Here is a 24,702-nt window from a genome sequence, read left to right as displayed (position 1 = left end):
AGAGAGAGAGAGAGAGTGAGAGAGAAAGCTATATTCGCGGTAATGTAACTAATGTACTAATAATAAACAGTTTGGAAAAATATCTTACCTTCCACAAACATCCAGAAAAAATTTGTGAGATGAAAATAATGAAGCAGCACGACTAATACAACGCAAGCAACCATATTAGTTGGCATCGACATCTGAAATAAATTTAAAAAAATATTTAATATTTAAAAAAACAATCTAGTTATATAAAAAAAATATTATACTATTTTATTTTAATTTTATGCCAAAAGGTCAACATGACCATAAAATATCATTTCTTTCTAGTTTCTTTTCTCTTTTTTTATACCTTTCTCATTTTTACGGTATGGCTTCGTTAAATTTTCTTCCTGTCCCTCTTTTTAGGGAACAATAGTCTCCCTTCGGATACCCTATGGGTACAGAATCATCTCCGGGAATGCTGCAGCATAATAGACAGACTTGTGCTCCGGAATCTCCTTGTTCGGAAAAGGGAAGAGATGTGAATAAAACTGAGCAAGGCAGATAAGGAGGAATTGCTTTTCAGTAGGTGTGGCAGGAGAGATGGGATCAGTTGATGAAAGGCAGATGAACCTATAGAATCCACCGGGTTAGTCTAGCGGTAAACTTATCATCACCCATCACAAATCAGCCGATTTCAAAGTCGACAGTTCTAAGGTTCAAATCCTAGTAAAGGCAATTATTTTTTAAGGATTTAAAAATTAAATCGTGGATACGGGTGTTCTTTGGTGGCTTGGTCTCAATCAACCAGAAAAAAAGATCATATTTTTCTCATGCACATTTGTTAACAATTAAAAAATAACAATATTTGCAAAAAGGTTTTTGTTTTATAAAATTGCATTTACATCCCACCAAAAAAAAAAAAAAAAAAAAAAAAATGCTGTAAACTACTGCTATGTTATGACGTCTAGGTGGATGGTAGAATTAAATAATATTTAAAAAGTAAAAAAGCAACGCGATCTGGTTGAGTCTCGAATTCGATTATCCCGGTTGATTTGATATTTGGTACGTTAAGCCATTTGTATTTGGTACAAGCAAGATTTGTTCTCTGTACGTTGTGAAATTACATTGGTTTAGTTAGTGCTGATTGCTACCGCTAGTACCACCACGCCCGTGCGAATTAAATAGGGTATTCGCTCGCACATTTGATAGAATTACTGAATTAAATAAAAGAAAAATATTATATTTAAATAAAATGATAAATATTATAAATTAAGTTTTGTGTGTGTGTGTGTGTGTGTGTGTGTGTCTGTGTGTGTGTGTGTGTGTATGTGTGTGTGTGTGTGTGTGTGTGTGTGTGTGTGTGTGTGTGTGTGTGTGTGTGTGTGTGTGTGTGTGTGTGTGTGTGTGTGTGTGTGTGTGTGTGTGTGTGTGTGTGTGTGTGTGTGTGTGTGTGTGTGTGTGTGTGTGTGTGTGTGAGTAAGCCGTGCATCGGAAACAACTCACAGTTGTACCCGGAACACGGTTTTAGTCGCATGACGGGAAAGTTCTACAACTTTTTCAGGTATATAATTAAAGTAAATGAGCTATAAAAATTATTAATGTGTGAAAAAGATATTAAAACTGAAAATCTTTGAAATCATGATGGAAATGGTACCACTATAAAGTAATGATTAATTAATAAGTGGCATAAATTAGTAAATAAGTAGGCTATGAATTAAATAATAAAATATACAGTGTGCTAATAAAGTTTGAAAATCATTAATTAACTTTTCAACTGTTAAATATAATAAAATACAATTTATAGTAAGTTATTATCTAAAAAGTATCTATTTCTTTGTACGGGAACAGTGCACCCCAGGATTTCATGGAGGGAGCAATTCGAAATTCTATATAAAAACGTGTTTATTTTGTAATAAAAAACCCATTTTTACTGTTATGTCCTGTGCAGTAAAAATATAAATTTTGTTACAAAAATTAAAAAAACATAGAAGTTTAACGAGCTATAAAAAGTAAAATTTACTGTAATAGAAAATTTTGTTCATTAAGCGAAAATGAGATAACTAAGAAACTTAATGAATACAGTCTAAGATAAAGAGAGATAAATAAAGAGAAATGAATGAAAGAGAGACCACCAAGCGTGTAACAACACGTTGTCATTTAATCACAAAATTTAATTTCAAAAATTACTAAATTTCAGCGCGTTCCCATAATCTTTAATGATTAAAACTTAAATTAAAACGAATTAAATTAGAAGCTAATATTACAAAAATACGACTTGACTAAAAAATTAAAACAAGAAAAAGTTAGTAAATACTTTAAATCATTGTACATAAATCCCATATGGCATTGAGTAAAAGTATTAAAATAGCTTAAATATAACTTAAACTGTTTGTTAGGTAAGTTATAAAAATCATAATCATAGGATTATATACCCATAGATAGGTCCTTTGCACATGTTCATAACTAGCCTTTAAATTTTTATGAGTAGATTTTTATCATACAGTAAAAGTAAAAGGAACTATCGGAAATTAAGAAATGCTATAAACAGGAAGTGCAAACTGGTGAAAGAAGAGTGGATTAAAGAAAAGTGTTCAGAAGTGGAAAGAGAAATGAACATTGGTAAAATAGACGGAGCATACAGGAAAGTTAAGGAAAATTTTGGGGTACATAAATTAAAATCTAATAATGTGTTAAACAAAGATGGTACACCACTATATAATACGAAAGGTAAAGTCGATAGATGGGTGGAATATATTGAAGAGTTATACGGAGGAAATGAATTAGAAAATGGTGTTATAGAGGAAGAAGAGGAAGTTGAGGAGGATGAAATGGGAGAAACAATACTGAGATCTGAATTTAAGAGAGCATTAAAAGATTTAAATGGCAGAAAGGCTCCTGGAATAGACGGAATACCTGTAGAATTACTGCGCAGTGCAGGTGAGGAAGCGATTGATAGATTATACAAACTGGTGTGTAATATTTATGAAAATGGGGAATTTCCATCAGATTTCAAAAAAAGTGTTATAGTTATGATACCAAAGAAAGCAGGGGCAGATAAATGTGAAGAATACAGAACAATTAGTTTAACTAGTCATGCATCAAAAATCTTAACTAGAATTTTATACAGAAGAATTGAGAGGAGAGTGGAAGAAGTGTTAGGAGAAGACCAATTTGGTTTCAGGAAAAGTATAGGGACAAGGGAAGCAATTTTAGGCCTCAGATTAATAGTAGAAGGAAGATTAAAGAAAAACAAACCAACATACTTGGCGTTTATAGACCTAGAAAAGGCGTTCGATAACGTAGACTGGAATAAAATGTTCAGCATTTAAAAAAAATTAGGGTTCAAATACAGAGATAGAAGAACAATTGCTAGCATGTACAGGAACCAAACAGCAACAGTAACAATTGAAGAACATAAGAAAGAAGCCGTAATAAGAAAGGGAGTCCGACAAGGATGTTCCCTGTCTCCGTTACTTTTTAATCTTTACATGGAACTAGCAGTTAATGATGTTAAAGAACAATTTAGATTCGGAGTAACAGTACAAGGTGAAAAGATAAAGATGCTACGATTTGCTGATGATATAGTAATTCTAGCCGAGAGTAAAAAGGATTTAGAAGAAACAATGAACGGCATAGATGAAGTCCTACGCAAGAACTATCGCATGAAAATAAACAAGAACAAAACAAAAGTAATGAAATGTAGTAGAAATAACAAAGATGGACCACTGAATTTGAAAATAGGAGGAGAAAAGATTATGGAGGTAGAAGAATTTTGTTATTTGGGAAATAAAATTACTAAAGATGGACGAAGCAGGAGCGATATAAAATGCCGAATAGCACAAGCTAAACGAGCCTTCAGTAAGAAATATAATTTGTTTACATCAAAAATTAATTTAAATGTCAGGAAAAGATTTTTGAAAGTGTATGTTTGGAGTGTCGCTTTATATGGAAGTGAAACTTGGACAATCGGAGTATCTGAGAAGAAAAGATTAGAAGCTTTTGAAATGCGGTGCTATAGGAGAATGTTAAAAATCAGATGGGTGGATAAAGTGACAAATGAAGAGGTATTGCGGCAAATAGATGAAGAAAGAAGCATTTGGAAAAATATAGTTAAAAGAAGAGACAGACTTATAGGTCACATACTAAGGCATCCTGGAATAGTCGCTTTAATATTGGAAGGACAGGTAAAAGGGAAAAATTGTGTAGGCAGGCCACGTTTGGAGTATGTAAAACAAATTGTTGGGGATGTAGGATGTAGAGGGTATACTGAAATGAAACGACTAGCACTAGATAGGGAATCTTGGAGAGCTGCATCAAACCAGTCAAATGACTGAAGACAAAAAAAAAAAAAAAAATTTTATCATAGTAAATAGTTTTGTCATACTAAATGTTTTATAAAGCAGGACCAAGTCCTACAAGCAAGGGTTGTCTCTAAAGTAAAGACCGATTCATTGTAAAAGAAATTATTCTGAAAACTTTATAAATATCTTTTATTCCTCTTAAACTACTTCTCTATAAAATTGCCCCGTCATTTAAGACATTGTAGCGGTATACCAGCTTCAGTATACCCTCGTAGTATTCTTCTGCCGCCAATCCATTTAGCTACTGATTAACAGCAATTTTAATTCATCGTCACCCGCGAATTGCATACCGCTCAAAAATTCTTTCAATTTCCCAAACAAATGATAATCAGAAGAAGCTAAGGCCAGACTATACGGTGGGGGATCAAAAATTTCCCGTCTAAATGTTCTCAGTAAATCAAGTGTCGGACCCGCAAAATGTGGACGTGCATTATCGTACAGCAGGATGACGCCGTCGGTCAGCCGCTGACGTCACCGATTTTGAATGGCGCGTCGTAACTTACGTAGAGTTTTGCAGTAGCCTTCTGCATTTATAGTCGTTCCACGAGGTATCAATCAGTAGCATGCCAAACCGATCCTAAAAGAATGCGGCCATCAGTTTGCATCCAAATGGCTGTGCCTTGACCTTTGTTGGTCTAGTTGGTGATTGAAGACGACACCATTCACTTGACTGCCGTTTTCTCTGTGGGATGTAATACGAAATCCATGTTTCATCGCCGTTAACGATTAAATTAAGGAACTCATCGCCTTTTTCTGTGTAGCTCATTAAAAATTCCAAAGGAGATCCCATTCGGATTTTTTTATGATGTTCCGTTAAGACCTGGGGCACCCAAAGTGCACAAACCTTTCTGAAACCTAAACGGTTATGAAAAATGCGATCTATAATAGCTCTTGAAAAATGAGGAAAAAGAAGGGCCAAGTCGGAAATCGTGGTGCGACGATCTTTTCTGATTTCATCATCGACATGTTTCAACAAGTCCTCGGTGATTATCGAGGGTCTTCCCGAACGTTCTTCATTGCGCACATTAATCCTGTTATTTATAAATATTTCACACCATTTTCAGACTTTTCTTTCATTCATTACATTTTCACTGTACACAGGAACCAACTGCGTATGAATTTCAGCCGGCTTAAGGTTTTGATGGTTTAAAAAACGTATGACTCCACGTATTTCACATTCTGCGGCAACATCGATTTTCTTATTCATTTTACAACGTAATAACTTGCACGTAATTAAAGATACTGCAGCGCGATAACTTTCAGACAACAACGTAATGTGTACATTATTAACGTGGCCATGAACAACACAGGTTTGCCAAACTTAAGGAAAGAAATTTCTCAGCGGTCTTAACTTTAGAGATATCACTCGTATTTACAATAAACTACATACATATTATTAATAGAATATGGAAACATTTTATATCTATTATTGATCGAAATTAAAATTAACAATGGTACATAAGGTATAATAAATTTGAGATTAGTAAAGAAGAAACAAAATGTAATCATATCGATTTTTTTTTGTTGATGGAGAGTTAAAGAAATTATTAATAAATAAACTTATTAAAGTTTAAAAATACAAAAGTAATAAAGAAAATATAGTAAGTTTACAGAAATACATAACCATTTCTTTTTATTCATCTTAGTATTAAAAAAAATTATCTAAAAAATTTATGATTATGGAAAAAGAAGTAAAAGCTTTTTTAATAGATTTTCTAATAAGAAATATTAAATGAACGTCTGTGGTAAAAAAACACAACTAGTTAAATTTGTTTACAAAAATTAACAAGAAAAATTCAAACGTGATACACTCACATACTCCCCCGCACACACACACACACACACACACACACACACACACATAGTAGTATCACACACACAATAGTATCGTTTAGCAATATATTGATTCTTATCGATATATCGATGTATAATAATGCTGTAAGATAGCGTGATAATTTAAGAGGAGAAAAAGCACGGTAGCTATAATCAAAACCGTCAAAAGCAAAAAAAAAAAATTCCCAAAATTCTTGCAATGATATATTGAAAATTCTAAACAAAATATTTCTAATTAACATATCGGAACATTTTATATACCAAATTAAAGGAATAACTCTGAAAATATAAAGAAAGTAAAAAAAAAACTTTGTTGTACTCTACTCCCTTAACTACACTTCTCAGGAATGGTCGACCTGAGACTATACAAGACTACACTTCATTTACATTCATCAATATCATCTTACTGTGGTTCCGGAGCCTAAAAACAGTAGAGAGAGACAGAGAGCGAAAGAGAGAGAGAGAGAGTGAGAGAGCGAGAGAGAGAGAGAGCGAGAGAGAGAGAGAGAGAGAGCACTTCATTTACATTCACACATATCATCTTACTGTAGTTCCGGAGCCTAAAAACAGAAGAGAGAGACAGAGAGAGAGAGAGAGAGAGAGAGAGAGAGAGAGAGAGAGAGAGAGAGAGAGTGAAGAGAGAAGAGAGAGAGAGAGAGAGAGAGAGCACTTCATTTACATTCACAAATATCATCTTACTGTGGTTCCGGAGCCTAAAAACAGAAGAGAGAGACAGAGAGAAAGAGAGAGAGAGAGAGAGAGAGAGAGAGAGAGAGAGAGAGAGAGATACACGCACGCATACACGCTCACACATGCACACGTATTTACAGATGCGCTCGCGAACTCGAGCACGCACACGCACACACACACACACACGTGTGTGTGCGTGTGCGTGTATTATGTGTGTTTGCGCGTGAGATCACGCACACACACACACACACGTGTGTGTGTGTGTGCGCGCGTGTGTGCGTGCGTGTGTATATATTTATATATATTAGCTGCACAATGAAGCTTCGCCCGAAAATATTCCAAAATAGTGCTTCTTGTGGTGAGAGGTGGTATTATTGACGCTGTATACCCCCTTAGCCGTTTATTTATTTAGATAATTTTTTGGATTGAGTATGCGATTTTTTGCAAATATTATAATCTTTTAATTGTTAACAAATGTGCCTAAGAAAAAATATTATTACTTTAATTAGGCGAAATGTCGGGATACTGGGGTGATATCACCCCAGCTTCATTCCCCTTGACTTTTCAAGTTGAAAATTTAATGACATTAATGCTACATATTTGGAAGTAATGTGATCAAGTTTTCTCAAAATCGGTCCAGTAGTTCTGGAAATATAAGAAGTGAAAACCTGAACACACACACACACGTACATACGAACATCCGGAAAATTTCCATCCGGTTTTTGGATTCGTTAGGTGTCAAAACGTCATGATCCGGTGATAACTGCATATTACATATTTTACCGATTACAATACTTTCCCTTGTAGAGCTATTGCTTTACTACAGCGTTAGCTAGTGTGGGAAAATAATATTAAGAAACAAAAACATTATTATTTAAATCTAGTTTAAAAAAAAAAATTATTTTAAAACTTGCCAGTATTAAAATTATACTTTTTATTTCTGTCAGTATTTATATAATTAATGTTAACTTTTTTTTATATTACCAAAAAAAGTATCATAAATTATTGTAAAATTTAATCCTTTTTTGCAACCGGAATACCGGATTTTTTTTTTTTATCTACATTCAACTCTTTTATTAATGACACAATGTGTTTTCCTTAGATTTTTTTTTTCTATTTCACGTCACATAAAAGATGTATCGCCTATATATATATATAAAAACCTATAGTATTACAATAAAGGTGAGGTTAGCACCATTGGGAATGTTTATCCTTTCACATGAGGAAAAAAAAACGTAGCAGTAGGCTGGAGATCGGTAGAGATTTATGAGAATCCTTAACAAAAGTATAAATCTGGATTCTGGACCCTAACAACAGAGTTACATTTACATGAATTCTATAACAAAATTGCAATGTCCATCTATAACAAAAAAAGAGAAAAAAAGTTTATTTCATCATTTTATTATATATATATATATATATATATATATATATATAAAATGCCAACGAATGATATATAAACATTCAGAATTGCATACAAAAGAACTCCATAAATTAGTTTCAATTCTTCTAACTGTATAAAAGATGACGTAATTTATGAAAATAATTTTATTTTATTTTTTAACTCATTTTTAAAAAAATACTTTTTTCATTAACATTATATAATTTTTTTTTTATTATTAAAATTCTGATATTGAATTTTACCAAATAATTCTTGCAATTCTAGATAAATTTGGTGTGTGTTTTTTTTTTTTAATAAATTTAAAAATATTAAAATTTTTCTATGTTTATGATTGCCTTAATGATATATACAGAATGATTCAGGAGAATAAGGCAATACTTTGACAACTCATTCTAGAGGGTAAAAATAAGAAAAAAGTTCAAATAAACTTAGATCCGAAAACGCTTCGTTAGCGAGTTATACAGGATGAAAGATTTCGCCTGCTTATGGTTTTTGAGCTGGGAAATCGAAAAAAAAGGTCCCAGAATTATATCTCTCTTACTTTCTAAGATATCCCATGTAAAACGCCAAAAATAGGGTCAAAAAACACATTTTTTTTTATGTTTGACGTATAATAACGTTGTTAAATTGGCAATAAATCATACATGTTTTAAACATAAATCGTAGAGAATTTCATTATAAGAAGATTGATGTGAATAATTTCAACAGAAAACTAATAAAATTTTAAACATGTCGACTCTTATTAACAACAAAACAGATGAAAACTTAGAAGAAAATGTTACAAAAAAAGAAAACAGATGTGTCTGGTAGGTACAATAATTTTAGACCTACGGAAAACAAGTTGGCAACACTGATTTTTTTCATCACAATTTGTTTAAATACTACTCTGTTGTCAGGTAATTGTGGTAATGTGTTAAATAACCTTTCGCTGATCAATCGTGTTTGCAGTATTACGTCGAATTGTTATCGTAAAAAATTCAAAAAACTGTTATGAAATGTAATTTTGTATTCATTTTATGGTGCATAAAAATCAAGTGTGTTAAAAAAAGTGAAATTCTGTTTAGTTTTGTTTTGAAAAATGCCGCGTATCTTCACTAATGCCGAACATGCCAACGTGATTTTCATCTATGGATTTTGGAATGGAAGTGCTGCGGCAGCGGAATATCGACATAGGTATCCAGGTCATGTTGTACCAAATCGTGAAGTATTTATTAGCATTTTTAATAATCTTAGTGAATATGGTACACTTCCCATATTTCATCTGAACGACAAGCAAATCATGCTGATGAAGGTGAAAACATTCTACAGATGGTTCAACGTAGTCCGGCAACGACCACACGATTAATTGCAACTGAAATACTACTTGTACGCAGAATTTTATCATTATCATAAAAAAAAAAAAAACAGTAATTATTCTTTCTTCCTACAGTTATTTTCTACTGTACGTAACGAAAAAGTTTTTTCAATCTGTTAAAAATTAATCTGTTTTGTTGTTAATAAAAGTCGACATGTTTAAAATTTTATTTGTTTTCTGTTGACATTATTTACATAAATCTTCTTATAATGAAATTCTCTACGATTTATGTTTAAAAAATTTATGATTTATTGCCAATTTAACAACGTTATTGTACGTCAAACATAAAAAAATGTGTTTTTTGACCCTATTTTTGGCGTTTTACATCGGATATCTTAGAAACTAAGAGAGATACAGTTCTGGGACCTATTTTTTTCGATTTCCCAGCTCAAAAACCATAAGCAGGCGAAATCTTTCATCCGCTAATGAAGCGTTTTCAGACTTATGTTTATATGAACTTTTTTCTTATTTTTACCCTCTAGAATGAGTTGTCAAAGTATTACCCTATCCTCCTGAATCACCCTGTATATATATGTTACCGGGAGAGACCAAAATTAGAGAATGCCAATATTCTCCGGTGAATATCGTCACATTAAAAATACGTTGGTGAAAGACCAAAATATTTCCTTTATTCGGACCTTCCTCGGAATATTTCGACAAACACAGATCAGCTCTGGTAGAGATCGAAACGATAATTAGAAATTTAAAAAAAAAAAATCACCAAAAAACCAATCTCCAAGATTACTAGAAACCGTCGAAAAAAATAGAATGTGGACACCACGTGAATCCCTTGTACGCGTATTAAATTACGTATACACATTTATACGCATACACAAAAAAAATTTATTTCACTAATAACTTCTGATATTTTTTCTTTTTTTTTAATAGTTATTATTGAATTGAGAGGAGAGTGGAAGAAGTGTTAGGAGAAGACCAATTTGGTTTCAGGAAAAGTATAGGGACAAGGGAAGCAATTTTAGGCCTCAGATTAATAGTAGAAGGAAGATTAAAGAAAAACAAACCAACATACTTGGCGTTTATAGACCTAGAAAAGGTTTTCGATAACGTAGACTGGAATAAAATGATCAGCATTTTAAAAAAATTAGGGTTCAAATACAGAGATAGAAGAACAATTGCTAACATGTACAGGAACCAAACAGCAACAATAACAATTTAAGAACATAAGAAAGAAGCCCTAATAAGAAAGGGAGTCCGACAAGGATGTTCCCTATCGCCGTTACTTTTTAATCTTTACATGGAACTAGCAGTTAATGATGTTAAAGAACAATTTAGATTCGGAGTAACAGTACAAGGTGAAAAGATAAAGATGCTACGATTTGCTGATGATATAGTAATTCTAGCCGAGAGTAAAAAGGATTTAGAAGAAACAATGAACGGCATAGATGAAGTCCTACGCAAAAACTATCGCATGAAAATAAACAAGAACAAAACAAAAGTAATGAAATGTAGTAGAAATAACAAAGATGGACCGCTGAATGTGAAAATAGGAGGAGAAAAGATTATGCAGGTAGAAGAATTTTGTTATTTGGGAAGTAAAATTACTAAAGATGGACGAAGCAGGAGCGATATAAAATGCCGAATAGCACAAGCTAAACGAGCCTTCAGTAAGAAATATAATTTGTTTACATCAAAAATGAATTTAAATGTCAGGAAAAGATTTTTGAAAGTGTATGTTTGGAGTGTTGCTTTATATGGAAGTGAAACTTGGACGATCGGAGTATCTGAGAAGAAAAGATTAGAATTTTTTGAAATCTGGTGCTATAGGAGAATGTTAAAAATCAGATGGGTAGATAAAGTGACAAATGAAGAGGTATTGCGGCAAATAGATGAAGAAAGAAGCATTTGGAAAAATATAGTTAAAAGAAGAGACAGACTTATAGGCCACATACTAAGGCATCCTGGAATAGTCGCTTTAATATTGGAAGGACAGGTAGAAGGGAAAAATTGTGTAGGCAGGCCACGTTTGGAATATGTAAAACAAATTGTTAGGGATGTAGGATGTAGAGGGTATACTGAAATGAAACGACTAGCACTAGATAGGGAATCTTGGAGAGCTGCATCAAACCAGTCAAATGACTGAAGACAAAAAAAAAATTGAATTATTATTTATCGTATACTTTTTTTATTATCACAGGTTAATAATTATTAATAAATCGATATATTTAAATTAAGAAAAAAATTTAAAAAAAAGAGATGAAGTTTGATTCGAACCGATGTCTTCCCCTTGTAAGACCCAGATATTTCATTAATTAAGATTTTATTTGGTTATAACTCTGGAACCAATGAAAATAAGTACAACTTATGATATATTGTTAAAAATCCCTCAATTAGGGCTTATTACTGCAGTTAAGAAAAAATAAAAAAAACAAAGTTTTTGGATTTTGGGATTTTTTGGACATTTTTAGTTCAGTCGAATGCAATCAACGGGTAGGTGCACAACTAGATGTTACAACAGTTCTAAATCTAAAGTTTCAACATCCTACGGGTAATCGTTTTCGAGTTATACGAGATACATATGTACGTACAGATATCACACCGAAACTAGTCAAAATGGATTCAGGAATGATCAAAATGGATATTTCCGTTGAAATCTGAAAACCGAAACTTTTCGCGATCGCAATACTTTCTTTACTTCGTATAAGGAAGTAAACAGGAAGTTTAAATTTAAGCCAAACAACTTAAGTTCGATAATCTCGTCTAATTAACGTTAAATATACAATATATATATATATATATATATATATATATATATATATATATATATATATATATATATGTTATTCTCTAAAAATGGAAGCGATTAATCAAATTCACCGTATTTTGAATGTACTGATAGTGAAAGCTGAATAAAAATATTTTTATAAAAACATTGTACAAAGGGAAAACCATCTAACCATTTATTTGTATCTCAATCGTTCATCCATGCAGTTAATATATTCTGTATATACTAACTGGCTCTTTCAATTCATAAAATGCTGAAAATTTGATTAAATTTTTTTATAAATGCGGAGAATTTGATTAATCGAGTTTCAATTAACCACACATTTCAGGAATGGTCGATCCGAGACTGTACATGACTACACTTCATTTACATTCATACATATCATCCTCATTCATCCTATGAAGTATTACCTGTACGGTAATTCCCCGAGGCTAAACAAGAAAAGAAAGAAGCAGAGTGTCCCTCAACCCACCGGGTTGGTCTAGTGGTGAACGCGTCTTCCCAAATCAGCTGAATTGGAATTCAAGACTTCCAGCGTTCAAGTCCTAGTAAAGGCAGTTACATTTATACGAATTTGAATACTAGGTCGTGGATACCGGTGTTCTTTGGTGGTTGGGTTTCAATTAACCACACATCTCAGGAATAGTCGAACTGAGACTGTACAAGACTACAGTTCATTTACACTCATACATATCATCCTCATTCATCCTATGAAGCCTCTGGGAATTACCGTTCAGGTAATTCCCGGAGGCGAAACAAGAAAAGAAAGGAGAGTGTCCCTCAACCCACCGGGTTGGTCTAGTGGTGAACGCGTCTTCCCAAATCGACTGATTTTGAAGTCGCGAGTTTTAGCGTTCATGTCCTAGTAAAGGCAGTTACATTTATACGAATTTGAATACTAGGTCGTGGATACCGGTGTTCTTTGGTGGTTGGGTTTCAATTAACCACACATCTCAGGAATGGTCGAACTTAGACAGTACAAGACTGCACTTCATTTACACTCATACATATCATTCTCATTCATTCTCTGAAGTTAATACCTAAACGATAATTCCCGGAGACTAAACAGAAACAAAAGGTATTCAGATATCAAGTTTATTTCTAGCTATAGCGATAGTCTTTAACGCGCGCCATCTAACAGCTGACTGACTAACCCTACTGGCGCTGTTATAATATATAAATACCGATTTTTCATTTCTTTGTTTAAATTCTTTTTGTTTATTTTCTGGAATAGTTTTTTTAATATTGAAATCGCCACTCTCCGATCTGATGCGAGATTTCAATCCGTGTCCGAGGTGGGGGTGGCGCAGGCGCGCAGACTGTTCGGGAGAGCGGCTGTGTCCGAACACAGTCATCTTCGGGACATCTGCCGAGAGGACCCAACTCCGACAGTTGTAAGGAAGCGGCCTCACGCCGTACTGGACGAACCACCGTGATGGTGCGGTGCGGTAGCCGAAAATCGACAAACCAGGCTTAGGGGCCTCCATATCGCATGAGCCATAAACGGAATAGTGCGTCAGACGCGTTTCCGGGGTCGCGAGTGAAAAGTTTTCGCGAGTTATATAGTTTGAAGACGTCAAACACGGTAAGTCGCGCATAAAACAAAAACGCGGTCTAAATTTAAAAAAACTTACAGTAAGACAAAATATCCCAGCAATTGCGACTCCTCCGGAAAAGGGGACGCATTGCTCCCTCCTTATAGCTAGTGCCCCGTTGTGGCGTATTCCTGCTAGCCTATTAAAGAGTTAGCACCGAGAGGACTTCAGTGGACGGTCTGAAGGGGAATTACGTCGGGAGGACAGGATTTATAAGCCTAGCCTTCCGCGGTCGGCCCATGAAATGGGTTCGATAACGCTGGTTTAACAACGGATTGGAATGCAATTAAATCCGTCTTAAATTCACTAAAATAATAATAGACAAAACTTGAAAAATTAGATCCGAGATTAAAAAAAAAAAAAAAAAAAAAATAACCCTTTTAAAAACAAGGACAGGCTTTATAAGCCTAGCCTTCCGCGGTCGGCCCATGAAATGGGTTCAATAACGCTGGTTTAACAACGGATTGGAATGCAATTAAATCCGTCTTAAATTCACTAAAATAATAATAGACAAAACTTGAAAAATTAGATCCGAGATTAAAAAAAAAAAAAAAAAAAAAAATAACCCTTTTAAAAACAAGCCCGATTAGAATGATCCAGCAGCAAGGGACTCTGTCCAGGTTCTGCGATAAAGTAGGGAGTAATAGACTCCTGCCAACTTTGCATTCCATTCCATTCCAATATTGAAAATTTTGTTTTGTTTAGTACCACTTTAAAATCTACCACATTTTCATATGTTTAGATTTTAATAAACTTCGAAAATATACGTTTGTATTTAGTCTCTGAGGACTTTATTCATAACATTTTACTCAAAATCAATTTCTTTACTCGTAAATGTTTAAAACGTTTGATTACCAAAACGGATTACTTAAGAGGAAAAATGAGGATGATATGTAAGAATGTGAATGAAATGCAATCTTGGTCAGTTTCAGGTTGACCACTCCTGAGAAATGAAGTTAATTGAAATCCAACTATCAAACAACACCGGTATCCACGATCTAGTATTCAAATCCGTATAAAAGTAACCGGCTTTTACTAGGATTTGAACCTTGGAACTCTACACATCGAAATCAGCTGATTTGCGATTACGAGCTAACCACTATACCATAGTGGTATATGGTGGTACACTGTGGTGGTGTACAATCTATTCTCTCGGAACAAGGAATAAATGTTTGAGTACTTATAGCCGATTATAACCGATTTGAAAGACAGAAAGCTTTATATTTATTTTATTATATTCTTATAAAGTTTTCTCTTTGATTGTATGCCTAATCGGGATTACAAATTAGAATCTCCAAATTTTTAAGTTCAAAGACCGCTTGGGTGGTCGCGGTAATGTTAGGGCGTCGCTGATATGTAAAAAATCAACTAGCATATAAATAACTTTTCCCTTTCTTTTTCCTGTTTAGCCTCCGGTAACTACCGTTTAGATAATTCTTCAGAGGATGAATGAGGATGATATGTATGAGTGTAAATGAAGTGTAGTCTTGTACATTCTCAGTTCGACCGTTCCTGAGATGTGTGGAGCATATAAATAACTGAAAAATTATTTCTTTATATTTAATTGGTTCGTATTTCTCTTTTAATTTTACACCGGTTTCATTATTAAAAAATAATCTTTTGTAATAAATTTTTTTTTAAATAAAAAATTCAGTTTAATTAATTTTTCTGTTATATTTATACAAAGAAATGATATTAAAAAATGACATTGTACATTATTTTATGAACATTTTAATTATTTATTTCAAACATATACGACTTTGTATCTATCTTAGTTTTATTGTATATAGTTTTTATTTCATTGTTGAAATTATGTTTAACTGTAAATTGTATGGATGTCATGAATTTAATGAACTTTTTTCTAACTGCTCTTTTTTATATAACAATTTAATTTTATCATTTTGTACATGTTCGTGTTATATTGTTAAATTAGATTACAAGAAACCTGGTAAGCATAACACAAACAAATGGAATATGCTATTATTAAATATTAAAAAAGAAAATGAAAAAAACAAAAATTGAATGAAAAATTATTTAAAGGAAACATCCTAGGCGATGTTATTTTTATATTAATAGTAATGCAAGGAACAAAAATAATAAAGTTTGAGAACGTTAAAATAAGGAAAAAAAATTGGGTATTATTTCGAAAAGGGAGACATTTCCTAAATTGCTATTATAATAATAAAGACTCTAATTTGGACACCACATTACATTCTTGTACGCTTATTAAATTACAAATAAAAATTTTTTTTTAAAACGAAAAGTACATAAAATTTTATTTTGTTAATAACTTCTTTATTTTCTTATTATTATTATTATTTATTGTAAAGTGTTTTACAATCAGACCTTTTTTTTTCTTCAGTCATTTGACTGGTTTTATGCAGCAATCCAAGATTTCCTATCTAGTGCTAGTCGTTTCATTTAGGTATATCCCCTACATCCCTAAAAATTTGTTTTACATATTCCAAACGTTGCCTGCCTACACAATTCTTTCCTTCTACTTGTCCATCCAATATTAAAGCGACTATTCCAGGATGCCTTAACATGTGGCCTATAAGACTGTCTCTTCTTTTAACTTTATTTTTCCAAATGCTTCTTTCTTCATCGATTTGACACAACACCACTTTATTTGTCACTTTATTCACCTATCTGATCTGATTTTTAACATTCTCCTGTAGCATCGCATTTCAAAAGCTTCTAATCTTTTCTTCTCAGGTACTCCGATCGTCCAAGTTTCACTTTCATATAAAACGACGCTCCAAACATATACTTTCAAAAATCTTTTCCTGACATTTAAATTATTTTTTGATGTAAACAAAGTATATTTTTGAGTGAAAGCTCGTTTCGCCTGTGCTATTCGGCATTTTATATCGCTCCTGCTTCGTTCATCTTTAGTAATTCTACTTCCCAAATAACAAAATTCTTCTACCTCCATAATCTTTTCTCCTCCTATTTTCACATTCAGTGGTTCATCTTTGTTATTTCTACTACATTTCTTTTACTTTCTTCATCACGAACATTCTTATATTTTCTATCAGCTGCAATATATCTTCTGAAATCCAAGGTTTTCTACCAGTTCTCTTTGTTCCACCTAAGTTCGCTTCTGCTGATTTAAGAATCATAGGTTAATAATAATTAATAGATCAATATATTTAAATTAAAAAAAAAAGGAGATGAAGTCTGATTCGAACCGATGTACCTTCCCTTTGTTAGATCCAAATATTTTAATTAAAATTTTATTTGGCTATAACTCTGGAACCAATGAATGATATATTATTGAAAAGATTTCAATGCGGGCTTATTATTGCAGTTAAGAAAAAGTAAAAAATTCCAATGTTTTGGATTTTGATCTTTTTTGGACAATTTTGATCCAGTCGATTGCAATCAAAAGAAGAGGTGCACAACTAGGAGGTAGACAATTAACGTTACAACAGTCCTAAATCCAAAATTTCAATATCCTAATCGTTTTTGAGTTATGCGAGTTACGTACACACAAGTACGTCATGCCAAAAATAGTCAAAATGAATTCAGAGATGTTGAAAATGGATAATTCCGTTGAAATCTCAAAAAAGCAAAATTTTTCGCGATTACAATACTTCCTTGTACGAAAATGATATAAAATTCGTTGGAATTGAACAAATAAAATATTTAAAAGAAATTAGAATAAATAGGAAAATTGTGATGATAAAATAAAGTACGAGTGTTCCTGGAAAAGGCAAGAAAAAGAATAAATGATTTTATTCGGAAAAGTTATGGTAAAAAAAATATATATATATATATATATATAAAAAGATTTAAATAGGCCAACCATATAATAAGAACAGAAGATGTAAGGTAGATTAAAAAGAATTATCGAGTGGTATTCGTGGGGATTAAATAAAAATAGAAGTTAATAAATGGTTATGTGTTGTGAAACAGAGATGTTTACGACAGGAAAAACTGGGAAAATTTTATGTGAATAAGAGCGGTTGATAAAATTAAAAAAAGAAGGCAAATAAATAAATAATCAAATAAAATTATAAATGGTAGAATGGTAAGAAATGTGTTAAAAAAAATAAATGGTATTTTTTATTCACAAAAAGCTGATTTGTATATATTCAATATTAAATGCAAACTACAAAATAGCTTGATGTTTTTCTTTATCTATTGTAACTACAGGGTAAAAAAAAATAATCATTCTGTCTAAATATTCATTTTTAGTTGTACAGAATGATTCACAAAGAATGTTACAAAATTTTTAGGTCATGTTATAAAAATGAAGGAAAACATTCATATAAATAGATTAGGAAATGCTTCGTTAGAAAGTGTCGGCTAGCGAAATCTTTCGCCCCGATTTCTTCAAAGTTGGTAAAATATATGAGGGTTATTTTTTCAAGGTCCGATCGGTCACGAAATTAAAACTACAGTGAAAATAAAAAATTTTTTTTATTTGTACCAAATACTTATATAGTTACGCTATTTCTCTACATAGTCGCCACTCCGATTTAGACATTTGTCGTAGCGTGGTACCAACTTTCCAATACCCTCATCATAGAACGGAGCCGCCTGTGTTTTCAGCTATGTATCTATGCTGTTCTGCAGCTCGATGTCTGTGCCAAAATGTCGTTCTCCTAGCCAGCGTTTCATGTGAGCAAAGAGGTGAAAATCGGATGGAGCCAAGTTCGGACTGTATGGTGGGTGATCAAACACTTCCCAACAAAAACGCTGCAGGAGCTTCTTTGTTACAGCTGCCAGTGTGCGGCCGAGCATTGTCATGGAGAAAGACAATCCCTGATGACAACATTCCTCTCCGCTTATTCTGAATTGCCCTTCGTAGCCTACAAAGGGCTGCGTGACTCTTTGTAGACTACGAAGAGTCACGCAGTTTGAGGCTGCAGTTATGGTCATGCCACGTTCCATGAATTCCACCAAGAGAATTCCATTCCGGTCCCAGAACACAGTAGCCATACACTTTCTGTTGGAGAAGGTTCGCTTGAACTTCTTTGGTTTACTGGGATAATGAGAATGCATCCACTATTTGGATTGTTCTTTTTTTCTTCAGTTTCGAAATGGACCCACGTCTCGTCCCCAGTGACAATTGTGTTTAAAAAATCTTCTCGTTCATTGTGGTAGCGCTGGAAAAACGTTAAGGAGGCGTCCATTCTCATTGTTTGGTGATGGTAGGACATCATCTTGGGAACCCAACTCGTACGCAGTTTGTGGTACTGAAGTCACTAACTCACAATGGTGTACAGAGCTGACCTTGAAATTTCAGGAAACGAATCGCTCAATTAAGAAATTGTGAACCGACGATTTTCTCGAATCGCCTCATCCACTCGCTCAACGAGATCATCGGTTTACATTCGCTTCCTTCCCTGACCTCCTGCATTATGAACATCTGTACGTCCTGCTTAAAATTCCTGCACCATTATCGCACTTTGCTATCACTGATTGAAGTTTCACCGTACACATTACTTATTCGTCGATGAATTTCAGCCGCGTTACATCCCTCAGCCAGAAGAAATCGAATTACCGCACGCACTTCACACTTGGCGGGAGATGCTATTGTTGTAGATATTTTTACGTGCTAGCTGCGTGTTCAGAACTAAACGAAGTGACGCGGCATGATTGAAGGCCATGCGAGGGACACTGCGCAACACATATGCGCAAAGGTTCATCCGATTTTTGCGGGGGTTTGTATTTCGCGACCGATTGGACCAGGGAAAAAATAACCCTCATACGATAATTCTTGTTACAAAAATGAAGGGGTTATACAGAGTGTTCCACGAAGATGCGAACGCTTTTTATTTAGTATTATTCACCCATTTTCTAACAGATTCTATTAAAATTTTATAGACCTTTTAACGAAGGTTCTAAAAATGTTCTTTGAAAATTTCAATCTTCTAGTATTTATAGAAATAAAATGGCGGATTTCAAATAAAAACATCAATTTCAGATAAAACTACATTTTTATTCATTACAAAATTGCTGGTAAAAATGATTAAAAATAAATAATGTGTTGTTAAACAGCTGTTCAAATTCAATAAAACAAGTTAATAATTTATTCGTAATGTGATTAATTATCTAACTGTTTTTAATTAATCTACTTATAATTAACTCCTGTTTTTAATCATTTTTACCAGCTATTTTGTAACGAATAAAAAAGTGATTTAACTGAATTGATGTTTTTATTTGAAAACCACCATTTTGTTTTTATAAATCTTCGAAGATTGAAATATTTACAGATCATTTTTAGAACTTTCGTTAAAAAGTCTCTAAAATTTCAGTAGATTCAGTGGGGAAATAAGCGAATGATACTAAATCAAAAGCGTACACTTCTTCGTGGGACAAACACTTCTTCTACCACTCGCGCCAATGGTGGCGCGAGTGGTAGTCTCAGCCTTTTTTATCCGGAGGTCCCGGGTTTGAATCCCGATCACGCATAGCATTTTCACACGCTACATTTATCATTCATTTTATCCTCTGCAGAAATACCTAACGGTGGTCCAGGAGATCAAACAAATACAAAAAAAAACTGTATATGAGATCTGAAAAAATAGAAAAAAAAGCCTAGAATTATATTAATTTAATTTTCAAGAAATCAGGGAAAAATTAAAAAGAATTGGAAAATAAAAATAAACTATTTTCTTTGGTGTCAAATAACTATGTTAAATGGACAATTTTTTTTTTTTTTGTCTTCAGTCATTTGACTGGTTTGATGCAGCTCTCCAAGATTCCCTATCTAGTGCTAGTCGTTTCATTTCAGTATACCCTCTACATCCTACATCCCCAACAATTTGTTTTACATACTCCAAACGTGGCCTGCCTACACAATTTTTCCCTTCTACCTGTCCTTCCAATATTATAGCGACTATTCCAGGATGCCTTAGTATGTGGCCTATAAGTCTGTTTCTTCTTTTAACTATATTTTTCCAAATGCTACTTTCTTCATCTATTTGCCGCAATACCTCTTCATTTGTCACTTTATCCACCCATCTGATTTTTAACATTCTCCTATAGCACCGCATTTCAAAAGCTTCTAATCTTTTCTTCTCAGATACTCCGATTGTCCAAGTTTCACTTCCATATAAAGCGACACTCCAAACATACACTTTCAAAAATCTTTTCCTGACATTTAAATTCATTTTTGATGTAAATAAATTATATTTCTTACTGAAGGCTCGTTTAGCTTGTGCTATTCGGCATTTTATATCGCTCCTGCTTCGTCCATCTTTAGTAATTTTACTTCCCAAATAACAAAATTCTTCTACCTCCATAATCTTTTCTCCTCCTATTTTCACATTCAGTGGTCCATCTTTGTTATTTCTACTACATTTCATTACTTTTGTTTTGTTCTTGTTTATTTTCATGCGATAGTTTTTGCGTAGGACTTCATCTATGCCGTTCATTGTTTCTTCTAAATCCTTTTTACTCTCGGCTAGAATTACTATATCATCAGCAAATCGTAGCATCTTTATCTTTTCACCTTGTACTGTTACTCCGAATCTAAATTGTTCTTTAACATCATTAACTGCTAGTTCCATGTAAAGATTAAAAAGTAACGGCGATAGGGAACATCCTTGTCGGACTCCCTTTCTTATTAGGGCTTCTTTCTTATGTTCTTCAATTGTTATTGTTGCTGTTTGGTTCCTGTACATGTTAGCAATTGTTCTTCTATCTCTGTATTTGAACCCTAATTTTTTTAAAATGCTGAACATTTTATTCCAGTCTACGTTATCGAAAGCCTTTTCTAGGTCTATAAACGAAATGGACAATAAACAGATCAAATTAAAAAAAAAATTGTAGAAAATTTGATTTTCATTTAAACGTCAAAAATAAAATTCACAGAAACTAAACACAAACGTAACAATTTCAAACTTTATTTAAAACAAAACATATCAAAATATGGAAGATTTTAATCAGGTATTAAACGAAATAAAAAATTCCTTTCTGCTTGCCGGAAGACGGAGGTAGATTTCACCAGTGCTAAGTAGAGGATAAAAAAGATTTCCACCTTAAAGTTAACAAAAACAATAAACTCAATACGACAATGGTTGCATGTGAAAAAATATTTCACATATTTAGTATACGTCAAGCCCCATCTTCTTACAATTCCACCAACATTTTGGTTATCCCTTGCCGTAAGGGTTGGCCATATCAAAAATTGATACAGACAAAAATTGTAATGTTTAGAAGACTAACGACCACTTAAAAACATTTCACTACTGTGCCTATTAAGGGAGGTATGATTTTTTTGTCTTCAATACCCAATTTTTCCACCCCCTGGGCTAATGGTTTGTGATATAAAAAAACTTTACTTAAATACGTTTTAGGCCCTTATCCAAAGAATAGCAGGAACTTTAAACCAACTCGATATTTCAGTTAATAAGAAAGTTATAGCGATATTTTGTTTTTTTTCGAAAAAGCCCGACCCATTTCCACCCCCAGTGTCCAATTTTGGCCATTTCGTACTCGACCGAGATTTTGCGATGAGTTATTTAAAAAAAGAAGCAATTTGAAAGTGATTGGCGCAAAATTATGGCAGTTATCGTGTCCACAATAATATGAAATAATATATATATATATATATATGTAAACTTTTAATCTGACGCTGTGTTTGGGGTCTGGGAGATGTGAAACAGTAAGATATGTGAACAATTATTCGTTAAAAAAAAATAACGATTTTTTTTAACGATATTTTTTAATATTTCCTAAAAATTTAAATAATTGTTAATTTTTATTTTATTAGGGAAATAGTTTATATTTATAATTCAAGATGCATCTGATCTACTTTAGAATACCAATTATCCAGAAAAAATTCGAAGCCTAAGGCATTTTAATAGTTCCTTAGATAATAAGTCTTCAATATAACTAAAATTAACATAGCAAAGGATAGAGCAGTTACAACTGCCCTTAATTTTAATGTAAGCTAGAAAAATATTTCTTACAATTGTCAGCCTATATCGATTTAATTAAGTATATAAAAATAAATAATTTCTGTTAAGTAAAAATTTATTTTTTTTTCGTTTTTACAACGATACTGTATTTTAAAATTATAAATTATAATTCAAATTTTATTATTAACGTCAAATAATAAACATCTAAATTAACGTGATTTTAAAAAAGTACATAAAGAGGAAAATTTGATATATATTCTTAAAGAGAGAGAAACAAAGTGAGAGAGAAAAAGAGTACGTTCCATCCATCCACCTTATGTTTGAATTTATTACCTCTCTGACCGATTTTATTACAAGAAACCAAGGTTGCAACGCCTTTCGTTCCAAGTTTTATAATTGAAATCAATTTCAGTTCAATACAGTTAGGTAATTTAAAAACGTTATAAAATATATCGATACGTTACAAACAATATTACAGAAAATGTAATAAAATTCTTTTGCCTATAAAATATAAATCACATATTAAAAAAAAGAAAACCACAATTATATGATAAAATTCAATATTAATAAAACCAAAATATGAAAAAGAAATCTATAAATACGAATTACCAAACTTTATAACTTTTAAAAAAGTAAAAAAAAAATTATTTATCATACTAATAATTGTCTCTACATTTACGACCTTGTACAATGAAAAAACCAGAAAGTATGGAAAAGAGGTGTACTCAAATATTGCGACAGTAATAAAAAAACGCTATCAACAAAATTATTATACTTTCCTGGGATTAGTTAAGTACAACCAATTAAAAGTTACGTGTAATTACTTTTTTGGTGGAGGGAATAAATTTTGATTAGATTTTATTGTAATTATTATTAAAATTTTAAATAAAAAAAAAAAAAAAATGTAAAATTAAAAAAAAATCGATATTTTTAAATTTTGATCGGTTCCCGTACCTAAGATATACCCCCAAAAAATATCTTTTTTGGGTCGTTTGCACTATTATTATGCTTAGTAAGACAATTTAAAAAAAATCTATTAAAAAATATGCAATAAATAAAAAGATATGTTTTTTTTTTATTTTTGGGGAAGGGAAATTTTTGAGGTAATTTTTTATTTAAAAAAATTCTGAAATGGACACCACGTGACTTCTTTGTACGCCTATTAAATTAAATATACACATTTTGTTTTTTAAATGAAAAGTACACAAAATTTTATTTCAATAATAACTTCTGATATTTTTACTTCCTTGTACATAGTACAATAAAGTATTGTAACGCGAAAAAAATTTGGGATTTCAGATTTCAACGGAAATATCAATTTTAACAATCCCTGAATCCATTTTGACTAGTTTCGGGGTGACATAACTCAAAAACGACTAGCCGTAGGATTTTGAAACTTTGGATTTAGGACTGTTGTAACATCTAGTTGAGCACCTTCCCTTTAGATTGTAATTGTCTGGAACAAAAGTGTCAAAAAAAGACAAAAATTAAAAAAAAATTGGATTTTTGACTTTTTCTTAACTGCAGTAATAAGCCCTCATCGAGAGCTTTTCATCGATATATCATAAGTGGTACTTATTTTCATTGGTTCCAGAGTTATAGCCCAATAAAACTTTAATATTTTGATCTTACAAGAGGAAGGCACATCGTTTAAAATCCGACGTCATTTCCTTGTTTTATTTAATTTAAACATATTGATTTATTAATAATAATTTTTAACCTCTGATTCATATCTAGTTGTATACCTCCCCTTTTGATTGCTATGCACTGTGAACCAAAACTGTTCAAAAGAAGCCCAAAATCCAAAAGAGTTTGGATTTTGGACGCTTCAACTGCAGTAATAAAGCCTTATTGAGAGCTTTTCAACGATATATCATAAGT

The 24,702-nt window shown here is 32.5% G+C and overlaps 1 protein-coding gene across 1 annotated transcript in view; it reads right to left on the bottom strand.

The window, feature by feature from the left end:
- The window catches only part of LOC142333875 (diuretic hormone receptor-like), a 635,861-nt gene that overhangs the window by 260,416 nt on the left and 350,743 nt on the right, over positions 1-24,702 (bottom strand). Inside the window, exon 6 of the mRNA XM_075381453.1 lies at positions 89-182. Within this exon, the coding sequence (XP_075237568.1) occupies positions 89-182 (94 nt within the window). The remainder of the gene's footprint in view (positions 1-88; positions 183-24,702) is intronic.

Source organism: Lycorma delicatula, chromosome 13, assembly GCF_047948215.1.
Source record: "Lycorma delicatula isolate Av1 chromosome 13, ASM4794821v1, whole genome shotgun sequence".
In the NCBI taxonomy this organism is placed as follows: domain Eukaryota; kingdom Metazoa; phylum Arthropoda; class Insecta; order Hemiptera; family Fulgoridae; genus Lycorma; species Lycorma delicatula.
Note: the sequence above shows the minus strand (reverse complement) of the source record. Positions and strands in the feature narration are given on the sequence as shown.